General features: G+C 25.1%; 1 protein-coding gene across 9 annotated transcripts in view; it reads right to left on the reverse strand.

The window, feature by feature from the left end:
• Positions 1 to 11,581, reverse strand: part of LOC413159 (potassium channel subfamily T member 2) — a 140,251-nt gene extending 128,670 nt beyond the window's left edge. For 5 of the 9 annotated variants that reach the window (XM_026441338.1, XM_026441341.1, XM_026441336.1 and 2 more), the window contains exon 1: positions 11,172 to 11,580. In XM_026441338.1, coding sequence (XP_026297123.1) covers positions 11,172 to 11,250 — 79 coding nt within the window. In that variant the 5' untranslated portion in view covers positions 11,251 to 11,580. Of the gene's footprint in view, positions 1 to 11,171 lie in introns of all 9 variants that reach the window. The other 4 variants (XM_026441340.1, XM_026441344.1, XM_026441339.1 and 1 more) reach the window with 2 other exon arrangements.
• Positions 11,582 to 14,250: the final 2,669 nt, after the last annotated feature.

Raw genomic sequence — 14,250 nt, forward strand, 5'->3', positions numbered from 1 at the left:
AAAATAAAAAATCAAATCTGAATAAAATATCTTTATAAAGATGGAATTTAATTCTGAATATTGAAAGAGCAATTTTCTTTGCAGTGAAGAAAGTTACAGTTGATTCTTATATCAATTATATATAAGATATTAATATATTCCTGAAATATTTTTGAAATGTAGATTCTAGAGATAAAAAAAAATGGGAGTCGAGATTTATTTATTAAATTACAACTATAACTATAAAATTGGTTAGATGAAGGAAAAAGGAAATAGAACGAGGCGTAAACGAATGCAATAAAGATAGAACTATCTCATTCTGCTTTCAATTGCTTATAACTTAGTGAATAAACTTTAACTGAGTTTTTTATATACCAAGTTTTATACTTGTTTTGATTTCTGGAATCAAACTTTCAAGAATATTCTACGAATATATTACTGTATATGATTTTGTCAACTAAAATTATTGATAATTATACATTAAACTTATAAAAATAATTATATTTATTGAAAATATTTTATTTTTTATATTATAAATTGCAAATTTTATTTTATTAGTGATAATAATACTTTTCTTTATATAAAATCCAAATTCTTTTCAATAAATAATTATTAATATATAATAAAAATAATATAACGTATAATTAATTTAAAAATATATTGTTACTATCTTTCATTGCAATTACGAATTTTTATAAAAATTTAATAAACTTTAAATAAACAAAAAAATTATATTATAAATTTAAACAATATTCTAAATGCGTATCTCAATAAGCTTTAAATATTTTCTAAAAAAAATAAAACAAAATGAAATATTTAATTATAAATCGTAACTTTTTTATATATTATTAAAAGCATATCCAATAAAAATAGAAATAAAAAAAAGTTCTTTTCAAACATTTTATTAGTTACGAGAAATGAAAATTGTAAAAAATTTCCATATATTTTATATCTAAGAGAATTTAATTAAACCGTTCTCGAGCGATTCGAGTTGTTAATTTGATGCTCCATCAATCATAGGTGTAATTAGTAGTCAAATCTGCGTTTCAAGTAACAAGAAACATCATTTGGCTGACCTATTTAGAATCGTATTGGATTTTCTTTCTTTATTATTGTGTCTTGAATAGAAATTGTACAAATGTTTCTCTTTGATTTATGTATTGTATTTGGAATAATATTGGAGAAAATTTATTTGCACAATGAAACAAAATTGAATAATATAATTGATATTATCGTGTATTAATATAATAAATGATTAATAATTCATTTCGATATTTGATAATGAAAATATTTTCGAAATTTTATTATTAATATTTTTTTTGTGGTTAAATCGAATCCCGATTGTAAAATGTTAATAAATATTGTTTATTATTAACGTTTTTCAGGAATTGAAAAATTGCAATCAATTTTTGTAACTTATTGAAATTGTTTTAAAAAGATTGCAAATATTCGAAAATTATATAAACTATGTTAGGATAAAAATATTTCATAATATAATTTCTTATACGTATAAAATTTAGAATTTTATTATTCAAATAAATTTCAAAGATATTCTGAAATGCAACAAGTCGCGTCAAATATAACCTAACCTCAAATAGCTTGAAATATTCCACTTCAAACATACATTTCATCCTCTCTATCATCAATTGAATTTCATTTTAGAACACTAAAAATTCTTAAAATTTTTTTTTTATTTTTTGTTAATATTTTTGATAATTAAATTTGTTGCTAAAAATAAACTAATTTAATTTAATTTATTTTGTTTCTATTTATTGAATCAAAAAACATGATAAAATTATAGAAAAAAATGATATTTTTATATTAGCTTTATAATACATTAATTTTCAAAAGGAATCTAATTTATATATTTCATTTTTATTTTCATCTTGTAATATTAGAAATTAAGAAAATGATTTTGTATAACAAAATTTAATTTTATAATCTTTTATTCTATTCTATTCTATTTTAAAAATCTTCATATAGGAAAAAAAAAATCTAATTATAAAACAAATTTCATGAAAATTTAATAATCCATAGAATATTATCCATATATTTCAATAAAATTTATTATTTTTTTGACAACATATTCATCGTTTCATAACCTAACCTAATTTAATCCATATATTTTCTATATATTTATACTTCTATTTATTATTCATATCGAGTAGTATTAGAAATTATAGAAAAGACAGTTCACAATTTCATTTCACTTTCTCTAAATTCCAAAAATCTTCACGTAAAATTTAAAATCATAAAATAAATTTCATATAAATTTAATAATTCACATTATTATATACAACATTAAACATCATGTGCACTTAAACACGAATTATCTATTGAGCAATCGAAGAACCAATCCTATGATCAATATTCTGTGAGCAAATCGCTTAATAGTGCGTAATTATTTCAGTGGCCTACTTGATGTCTCATTAGAATCGTCCGCGTGAACGAAATTAATTCCTGTGGCGTGATCCAGCAACATAAACGAATGAATACACTCGCGTATCATTATGAATTAATATAGACTTAATAATTTTCTATTAGTCGAAATTTATTCATATGCGAAGTCTATTATGATGTTACGTCGGTGGCAGGTTAACGAAATTGTATTATACAACGCATTAATCATAAGAGATGGCGCTGTTGCTATTTGCGACATTGCTGCCTTATATAATAGTTTAATGAGATCGTTTTTAATTGGATGTTTAACATAGATTATATATTATGAAATGAACTAGAATTTTTCTTTTGCTTTTTTCTTGAATATTTGAATATTAAAATTTGAGTTAATTTCTATCATTTGATTAATATTTTAATGCGGATTTTCATGTGACTAAAGAATAAGTTCAGATATTCAATCAATATATAAAATATTACTATTTCCATGATATTTAGTAATTTTATTTTTCACAATTTTTTGATAAAGTGCTATTATATAATATTTATTTGAAAAAATTGATTTGAAAAAATTTTTGGAAGAAAGATTTTTATTTATAGATAAACTATTCAAAATTTTTCCAAATATAATTAAAGATAATTTTATATTCCAAATTTTCTTTTCAAAAATATATAAAAAATATTTAAAAATTTTTCCAATGATTTTCTAATTTTCTTTTCTTTTCTTTTTTTCGTTTTTTTTTTTTATCAGAATTATATTTTTATACGTAATAAAAATTAAAAATATCCACTTGAAAATCTTATAGAGTTTAACGGCTTAAACTTTAAATCATGGTTGTCTCTACATGCAGAAGCGTTAATTAACTCGAACTCAATTTTAATTACGAAGTCATATCATGATATTGAAGCTGGGCCTCCGCCACAACCAGATTTAAGAGATTCGATTAATTTCGTGTGAACGTTCGATTGGTTGTTCGTTCCCTCCTGTGCTTGTATTCTAACGTTAATGAAATAATCGTGCTGTAGACAGCGAGATAATTGTTTGTTGCTTGAAGCGTCTTTGAAAAAAAAAAAAATTAAATTTTAATATTTTTCTATTCGATTTGATTTATATAAGAATAAGAAAGAATTAGAAAATATTTAAAATTTTTAAGAATCCATAAATTTCTTGATGATCTTGAAATATTTTTTTAAGGAATAAAAAAATTAAAATATTTGAGATTTTTGAAAAGCTATAGATTTCGATGACTTCAGAATCGGATTACTATTTTGAAAATATTCGAAGTGTATTATTTTTTGACAACACGTATATATTCTATATTTTGAATATTTTCAATATTATTATTTATATTAATATTTTTTATACAAAAGTTGATTAAAAATTGAATACGCATTTAAATGTAAAAAAAATATAAGAGTAAAATAATATAAGAATATAAATATAGAATTATCAGATTCTTATTACTCATCGTATTAGAAATCGAATGAATTTGATTAAAATCAACTATCCATTTTAACTCTGTTCATGATTTCCACCGATAAGAAATTTTTACTTAAAATATCTCCATTTAAATCTCCGCAAGTTAATATACATGTACATATAATGTACATAGAAATATGTCATGAGTTACAAGGCGGAAAGAATTCAGAATAACAAGATCAACAGGTTAATAACGATTAATATCGGAAGTATACGCCTATTCGTTTGTGTAGAAGCGAAATTCGTGTGCATAATGGCCATTTAAAGCAACACCTGAAATTAATATAAATTATTGCAGGTTAAATTAGTTCATATATAAATAACTATAAATAAAATTTATCGTTTATTACACAGAAATATTTCAACCGACTTATCTTTTGAAAAATATTTTTATTTAATCTCACATATAATTTGACACTCTTTTGTCTTTCATAATGAATATTACTTGTTAATTTTCACGAAATTTATTCATAGATTATTCAACATTGAATTATTTTACATTTACATTTTATATCTTTTTCATGTTTATATAAAATTAATATAATTATAATTATATTTATGTAAAATTAATATAATTAATAAACACTTTTTCCTCTTTAAAACGAAACGTGTTAAAAATAACGTGTCAAACAAAATAGAAGAATTTGCCTCTTTCATCGCCTGGAACGCTCTCTATGTGGTAAAATTGTAGTTACGATCATTGGTTAAGAAAATGGTTGAGGGACAAAGTCTAATATGGTAAATAAACGAATGGTATGTATTTTCATAAGATGAAAAAAACAATTGTTTCGAACAATTGTTTCGAGAACGAAAATTGTACATCTAATCTAATCTACTTTGGATAGAAGTATCCATCCATTTATTAAGAAATTGATCAATTTAATAAATTTTGAAAATTAGGTTATCTTCAACTTTTGGACTGTCAATGAAAATAAGATCATTTGATTTTATTATCTTTTTTTAAGACCTTATACTTCTTATTTTTTATTATTTTTTTTATACATTTTATACTTATAATTTTCATAACTATAATTTGAAAATAATAATACTTCATTTAACTGTAAGCTTTAAATATATATAATTTTATTTCTACAAATTAATTCTAACATTTTTTCTTCTAATATCGTTTTACTTTTACAAATGTTCACTTGCACAAAAGGAAAAGTCTTGGAGAAAAAAAAAACAAAGTAAGAAGATGCTTTTTTATTTTCTTATTTTCCAAAACTACACCAAATTTCAAAATCAACTTTTTTGTATTAAACGAAATCTTCTTAATGAACGATAAACAAACAATGTCAAATCAGGAATTAAAAGGAAAACAATTCCTTTTTCAAATCACGTTCCACTCTTCATTCTCGTTTAATTTTAAAAGATTGATAGCTATGAAAAAATTTCCAATTGGTACGAGTTGGTATTTACTAGAAAGGAGACGAATCACTATTCATGAATCATGATTAATTATCAGAGGATTGATCGATTCTCAATAACGACGTTCCCAATTTGTTCATGATTCATGGCGACGTCTCGACAAAATCGAATTCGCCATTACTTGTTTTTTTAAGCGGAAACAGGAAACCAGAGATCGCGTGTCTACACGCGTCGATTTTCGTTCGATTCTGCGGACGATTGGATGTTGATTGATCGACTTTCATGAGAATCGGATCATAGGTCGTGATAACCAACGCGCATGCTCGACATTGTTCGTCGAATATTTACTACTTTCGTGACGAGATATCGAATGAAATGAAATTTCGACGATATTCGCGTGTGATTTTTTTTTTTTTTTGAAAGTTTTTATAAGCTTAGCCTGATATTGGATGATATTGAAGCGTAATTTTTATTTGAGGGAAAATTTGAAAGTTTTTATATATTTAATCTGAAATTTTATTGAATATTGATTTTTTTTTTAAATATTTTGGAAAATTTAAATGATATTGATATAACTTTTATTTAGAAGAAAATTTTGAAAATTTTTACTAAAATATTGGATATTTGGTATGTTTAATTTTTATTTAAGGGGAAAAGTTTGAAAATTTTTAGTGTGTTTAGTCCGATATAAATACATAAATAATTTTTTTTTTCAACGAAAATTCGTAAATTTTCATTAAAATTTTTCATTTATTTTCGTGATAAAATGTTGAATAATATAAATATACGACTTTTTTTTAAAAGATTTATTTCACTTTCGAAATGATATTTGTGTGTAATTATCTTTTGCTGAAAATTTGAAAATTTTCATAATGAAACGTCTAATGAAATATTAAATAATACTGGTGTAATAATTTTCATTTAAAAAAACAGAATTATTTTAAAATGTCGAACGACACTGTAATCTTCTTCTGAAAATTTTAAAATTTACTTTCGAATTTATTCTCGTAGCAAAATATCAACCGAGATATCAAATAGCGTGTCTTTTAATGAAAATACGAAAAAGTTTTTACTTATTTTAAAAAATGTTAAATATTGGCAATTTTACTTTTTACAAAAATTTTGAAAATTTTCATTCTCGAAGTAACGAAATACCAACTGAAATGTTATGAATAATATTCTTGTATAATTTCCTTTTATCCAGAATTTCAAACACATGCACGAAATTTGATTAAACGTGATTTAGATGTGATTTTCTTTCACTGAGAATTTCAATGAAACGTTTCAGATCTTAAAAAATTACATTTATTTCGAAAAAATATTGAAAAGCATCTTTCAAGGTATTTTTTATTTATTGTTGAAACTTTCGCTATTTTTCGCACAAATTAATATGACAAATAATAAATCAAAAACTAACATTTTTTATAAAAAAAAAATATGTAGATTACAGGATGAATGAAAAAAAAAAATTGAAATTTTATTTACAATATATTTATAAATTATATTTTATATTTTATATTTATATTATATTATATATTATATTATGAATTGATAATATTAAATGTTTGTAATTAATTTAAATAATAAATTCGCATTCGAAATTAAATTGAAATTTGATTTAATACTCTCGTTATTAAATATTGATTTTGCCAAATATTAACGAGAAATCTAAAATGAATTATCTGGTATTTCAAAATTTTTAAACGTATTATCACTTCAATTCTTCTAAAAAAAATTCGAGAAAAATGAAAATTTTTAATCTCTAAAAACTCTAAAAAAATTTTAAATCTTTGAATGCGTTAAAATTCAACTTAAACTGTTGATCATCGTGCAATATGACGAATTTTTCGTAAGAAAGAACATTTTTCTTCGTGAAGGATATCTCCTCATTTTTCACTCTCATTTTAACCTTCCAGCCATCACGAACACAAATTGTAGATTTCAATACGGACGATTTTCGCAAAAAGGCTGTGTTTTTTCAGAGGAAGTGTTCTATTTTTCGAGAGAGATCCTACGAAACGACCCTACTAACAGCTGAAAGTAATGCATTAATCTTGCCAACGAGATTCACACGGGAATCCTAACCTCTTTCACTCTCTTCTTCTCGAAAATATTTTTACAACTTGTTATACAAAACGTTCTTCATACTCTTATATCTATTATAAAATATATCTATATAAAAATTATCTATTATAATATTTATTATAATATCTATTATAATATATCTATTATAAAAATTTATAAAAATTTCTTTATTGTATTATATTATTTCTCTATATTGTATTATTTTTCACACGTCAAAAGGAATTTCCAGTGAATAAATTTCCAGTTTCAAAAAATTAATTTTCGCAATTTTGAATCGTTAGAAATATTTTCATATTTATATTTTTTTATTTTTAATAACAACACATGTATTTAATAAAGAATAATAAATTCGATTTAAAAAGCTGTCGTGAATTTTGGTATACTTCGTTCCACCTGTTGAATTGGTTGATATATTATGTGTACAAATTGTAATCCGAAGACAGAATGTAATACCTTGCAAATCAGATGAAAGGATAATCTAAAACAAAAAAGTCTTCCGTATCGACCGAGTAAAGATGCTCGGTAAAATTCAATTTATGAAAATTAATAAAAAAAAAAAAATTTTCACGCGTGAAGAAATGAAATAATTGAGATAAAACTGGAATCGAATAACGAGATAAAAAATTGTAAAAATAGAATTGAAAATATATCGTGTAGAAGATTCAATAATCGATAATCCGTATAGTTTGTTGTTTTGACGAGAAGAGGTTAGAATCATGTTTCATTTAAAAAGTCGATAAAATTCTGTACACTTTGAAAATTTATTATTTATATACAAAAATAACAAATCAAAATTTGTCCTGGCAAATATTCCGCACGATTAAAAATTTGAATGCGAAAAGATAAATTCCACGTGTATTTGCAACATTTTGCAATAATTAAAATACTTTTGCATAATGATTTGCTAATAAGATAAGTTGACGAATTACAAAAATCTGTCTTAAACAATTTAACAATTTAAGTCTTATTTCGACTAATAACCAAGTTATAATTTCCTAACCTCTAAATTTCTTCACAAATAATCTGTTTATACGAACCAATATAATCACTATTGATATTCAGCACGAATTTTTAATTAACAAAAAAAAAATTCCACTTTTAACACTAATAATATTGATCAGAATTATACAAGAGGACCAAGAGAATCGAGTAAAAAATAAACTGATCAAAGGAACGAAAATTGCAAAAGGAGCGGAAATTTCGTAAGTGAAATTAGATATCCACTCTATTATCAGCTTTCATATCTTGATATTCGATTAATTCGCGATCAAATTAACGTTAATTAGAGAATAATAGGATCAGGTCCACGTTTAGGGTTGACGACTCGTTTTTCGTTTGTTGCGCGTGAAACGCATGCGAGTCGAGTATCCGTTGATTGCTTAGGGGACCATGGCCGATTTCCCCGGCCAATTCGAATGAAATGAAATTCATAATCCGATTCTCAAAGTTGAGAGCAGAAAAAATTTATCGATCGCTTTTCAAACGTCTCGGGTGTGTTCGTTACCTTTGAAAATTAGAGAAATAACGGTAGCCTTTTTTTTTTTTCACGTAAGTAAATACAGAGTTCAGAGTGTTTTCTAATTTCGTGGAATTTTTTCGTTTTTGGAAGATTGCGTTGGATTTGGAAGATTGCGTTGGATGTGAAAGCTTTCGTACGTTAAATAAATTAATTAAGATCATTTTATCTGTGCTGAACATTTTTTGTAGCTGTAAATTGAAATATATTTCTTATAAGCATTATAAAGAATTTTGAGATTTTTTGTTTAATGAATTGAACAATTTTTTAAATCAACTTTTCTCTTTCGTAAAAAAAATTATCAATCTTATTGAAAGAAAACTGTATTTCTAACCTATAAATATAACGATTCTTATTGTGAACAAAAAATAAAATATATATATGCATCTATTACTTACTTTATTTTTTTTTCTTAAAAAATAATTTTTATTTATTATTAATAATTAATTGAAGTTAAATATTGCATAAAAAAATTTATCGCCAAGCATTTCTTCTATACGAACATGTATACGAACAATGTGATTTGTAGTTAGCAAATCTGCTTTGTAACGGTTAATATCTTTGCGCATGCGTGAATCGTCGAGCGGAATATTTGCCAAGAACTGGATCGAAAATTTTTTCACGTTATTTTTATTAATCTATATCTTCAATATCTAAAAGATTAGATCAAAAATAAATTTCGAAGAGTTAAAAATGTATCATATCGTTGGGAATGCTAAAAATCTAAAAAGTATTCCGATAAATATTTTCCCGAAAAATTTTTATCGTATCATTACGAAACATGATATAAAAATTTAAATGAAATTTATAAAAATTCGATATTTTAAAATACAGTCGAATCTTTGTAATTTGAACTTTTAGAGAATATATATAATCTTAGAATTTCATTAATTTTTTTTTATTGTAAAAACTTCTAGACGAAATCCACGAATCGAAATATAAATTTATTTTAAATGTTATTTATTTTTTCAAATATTAAAATTGCATATCAAAAGCGAAAGATGACATTTTTCTTTTTTTTTTTTTAATTAAAAAAATATGCAAAGTTTTCGTAAATCAAAATTTTATTTATTAAATTTCTTTGCTCGAAAATTATCTAATTTTCATGGTTCAAGTAAGATTCGACCATATTTTGTTTAGAATTTATATCTCATAATAATATCTCATCTATTTACAGAACATAATTTCAAACAGAATATCACAAATGGTTCTTGTTTATCGTCTAAACAATATGAATTAATTACCATATGAAACAGCTATTAAATCAGCTTCTTCTTGGATAGATGCATTCATAATTAGGCACTATAGTGTAGCCAATGGCGTTGTCATATAACAGCAAGACGAATCATCGTAGACGATGTGTTCTATTCACCGTTTCAAAATCAATCATAATATATCCTGATTAATTTATCAATTTAGGTCTCTCTACGACCTTTTCTCCTTTTCAGGATTACTACTTTTAATTAAAGCTTTACTACCATAAGCATTTTCAAGGAGGTGATCTTATAACACCTTCCTCGTCTTACGTATATAATTACAACTAACGACTATCTACCTAAACATAAATAATATATATAAAACTATACTTCTATATATTATATCAAATTATGTTCATATACGCGTATGTGCTTTAGAGATTCATAGGCGCACAAACACGCGTTACAATAAACGTCGGATTGTATTGGATTTTATTTCCCAAGGGATCGTCCATCCATTTCACTTGCGTATTACATTGTCACATTCCAATGTAGTCAATTAGTCGTTCAATTAGAATAAATAAATTAAAGCTTGCCATTCGTATATCGAAGAACGCGTTGACGTGGCTCGAAATATTATATCGATTTTATTCACTCGATTCTTCGATTCTTCGATTCTTTGATTCTTGAATATTGTACGAATATATACGAAGCTCGTTTTTTCCGCCACGATCCAGATTGAAATGTCGTCGTTCCTTCGGAAAAGAATCGCGGACGAATCCTGAGGCTATGCCTTCACAGAGTGGCTACACGTATACAATGATGTACATAGAGGTTATATGTATAGCGCGGGATAGATGGCATCAGATTCGCTCATGCAACGAACTCAAAATAACTGATTGCACGAATACAATCCTTTCTTTCTTTCTTTCTTCTCGTTAGATTTTCCCGCGTGAATCCTAATTTTCGTGTGATCAAGGAACCCGTGTCACGATCGAGGACATTTTTGGGTGTCAAGATAAATTGGTCTAACTGACGTCGAGGATTTTAAATCAACATCGATGTCACGAACAACCGAGCACGGTACTGATCTCGATGGATTTGCTCTCGTAGGTTATTTTTTATCCGTTATTCTAATTCCTCGGAATACCTTGGAGCCAATGACGACCGAATCGGAAGAGGCCCCCAGTAAACATGGAAAACATCTGATCGGACGAGTTTACGGCCATTAGATCGATTTTTTTTCTCTCTTTCTTCGAGAATCAACACACAACACCGAGGAGACTCTCCAGAAACTTGAATTCACTGTGAAAATAATTACACCCGTTACGAAATTATTCGACGAAAAACAATCGGTTCACGTGCGCGATTTATATTTTCACGCGATCGCAAATGTGATTTCGAATAGGTAAAATGGAGAATCAAGAAATAAAGGATTGATGGAAGCTTGAGGTGACGATGGACGATCGAGGAGAGATAAAAAATACACGAGGTTACGATGATACGGAGAACATTCAAGAGAACATTAACTCACATCTCAACCGCGCGGCGGCTCGGAATCGACTGGCATCTCGAAGGCTTAAACGCCTCCTGTTGGTCGGTTCTCTCTCGCACCACCAGGCGCAGACGCCCCAAAACAATCGCCAGCCACGATCTGTTATTCTTGCTTCACCTTGCTTATGAGTTATGTTTCCTTTATGCTTTCTTTTTTTTTTTTTCTTTTTGTTTCTTCGTCAAATTTTATGTGACCAATAGCAGATCATTTTGCGGTTTTCTTACAACGTATTAAAATCTTTTATTTTTGGAGTACATTTTAGATACTTTATGCTTATTTTCTTCTCGCTTTATTCTTCTATCTGCGATCTTTCGTTGCGAATAATTGGTTATGTGTATGGTAAATATAGGTTAAGTATATTTTAACAGTATGGTGTAAATATACGTATGAAATATTTCAGATTAAATATTGAGATGATTTTAATACGAAAAAAAAAAGGAACATCGAAAATGGAATAGAATTTTACGATTCAAACAATTCATTTCAAATATGACGACGAACGCAATAACATTATGATATATGTATATATCTCGTATACATACGTATATATACCTCTAGGACAATCGCTCTATTAATCTAGAGATTCGAAGAAAAGCACTCGGCTGGTTGGCTACATTTGTTGGCTACATTCAAAGAGCATTAAAATGACAATGGATAATATATTGGAAAAAAGGAAATAAATTTTCGATGATAATAATAATAAAATAAAATGTTATCAAATTCCACATCTCTAAGGTGTTGAAAAATATTAATTTATTAAAAATTTATTTTATTCCACAATTATTTTGTTGATATCAAATAAAAATATAATTATACATTAGATGAAAAGATTATATATAAAAACAAAAAATTTATATGTAAATATTAAAAAAGGATATTTTTATAATCATTTGTCTTTTTATACATAACCTTCTTTATAGATGTACATGTTCAATATTGAATATGAATGATGCAAAATTTCATTACAAAATAATGAAAATTTCAATACAAATTGTATTATAACCATCATATCTATTTGTTACATATAAATCATAGTTTGCAAAAAATGACAAATATTTTAATACAATCTTTTTGATTTAATTTGTTGTTTTTCAATTTAAATTTGACAGGTAATTTATTTCATCAGTTATAGAAATACAAATGAAATTGAATAACGAATAATGTATAATGGATATGTCATTGTGAATATGTTTACGAATGAAAAGATAATTTTAACGATATTTAAATTCGAATATTTCGTTCTCCTAGTTAAACTAATACATTAAAATTGTTGACATAATATGTAAGCACTGATGACATATACTTATCTTAGGAAGAATTAGTGAATAACGAGAAATTAACTCTTTGTACATATTAACTGTTTTTAATTAAATTATTCATAATTTTTATAGTTTCAGTTAAATATAATTGCATTTTAATATTTAAACATTTTAATTTATTATATTATTAAATACAACAACATGATAATAATTATTAGCAATTTTGTTTAATTTCTCAAAAAATTAATTCTCAAAGTATATTAGAAATTGTTTTTTATAAATAAATAATTTCAAATTCTATTTCAATAATAGAAAAAAATTCAAAAACTCGAAAATTTCGAATTTGAATTTTAGGAATTTTTTTAAATTATATTAACATTAGAATAATCTAAATTATAATAAAATTCTAAAATTAAAATATCCAAAAACTGAATAATATTATTTTCTCTACTACTAGATATTTTTCTGAATTAATTTTGAATTTTAACGAAAATGAATCCTCCAAGATAATCAACGATTATCAAATTAAAAAGAATCCCTTTCAATCACGAATGAAACACTATTCATCTTTCTATTTTTTCGTTTTCTGAAAAATTTGTACACATTGTGTCACGTTACTTGAAAAAGCGTTTTGGCGTCGCCTCTGACAATAAGTACACCAACTCCTTCTTTGAATTTCCTTCCACTTTATTAATTTTTTAGTCCATACTCGTCCTCTTTTTCCGTTTCAAATACTCGTATAACTGTACATCCACGAGCATCCACACGCCATCTGTTTCATTTTTCAACTTCTTTCGCCATATTTGTATTCTTTCTCGTCTCAAATTTACATTTTCCAGTTGGTTGATTCGTATTTACATGTACATACGAGATGGTAGACAAAAAAATCCGAGATTTAAAAGATTTATAATTAAGTATTATTTTGTTTGAAATGAAAAATATTTTATTATTTTTGAACGGTTGGTTCTAAAGATAAAAATGATTATTTAGAATAAAAGATTATTTGTCAAGTTGAAAGCAAAGTGAGAAAGTTCTTGTTTCTTATTTTTCTTATTTTATTTATTCATAAGAAACATTTGAAAATGAAATTTATCATGCAACAATACAATATTTTTTGTTTTAAAGTAAATTTCAAAGCTTGTAGATTATGTAAAATTTCAAATATTTTTCTTTTATCTCACAGTTTTCTCTCATGCGTTTTTTCCTTCTTTAGATTTCATTAAATTATTTATAAAATATACAATAAATGTTTTTTTAAAAACATAATGTAATATCCTATGCCAAAGGAATTTTGATTTAAAAATTAATTAGATACTTTTTATAAAGTAGATACTTTTTAATAAGTAATTTTTCCTTCAATATTCTAACTGAATTTTAAAAAACTCATGTATAATCATTAATGTTAGTTAAAAATA

This window comes from Apis mellifera, linkage group LG6 (genome assembly GCF_003254395.2).
Source record: "Apis mellifera strain DH4 linkage group LG6, Amel_HAv3.1, whole genome shotgun sequence".
NCBI classification, from domain to species: Eukaryota; Metazoa; Arthropoda; class Insecta; order Hymenoptera; family Apidae; genus Apis; species Apis mellifera.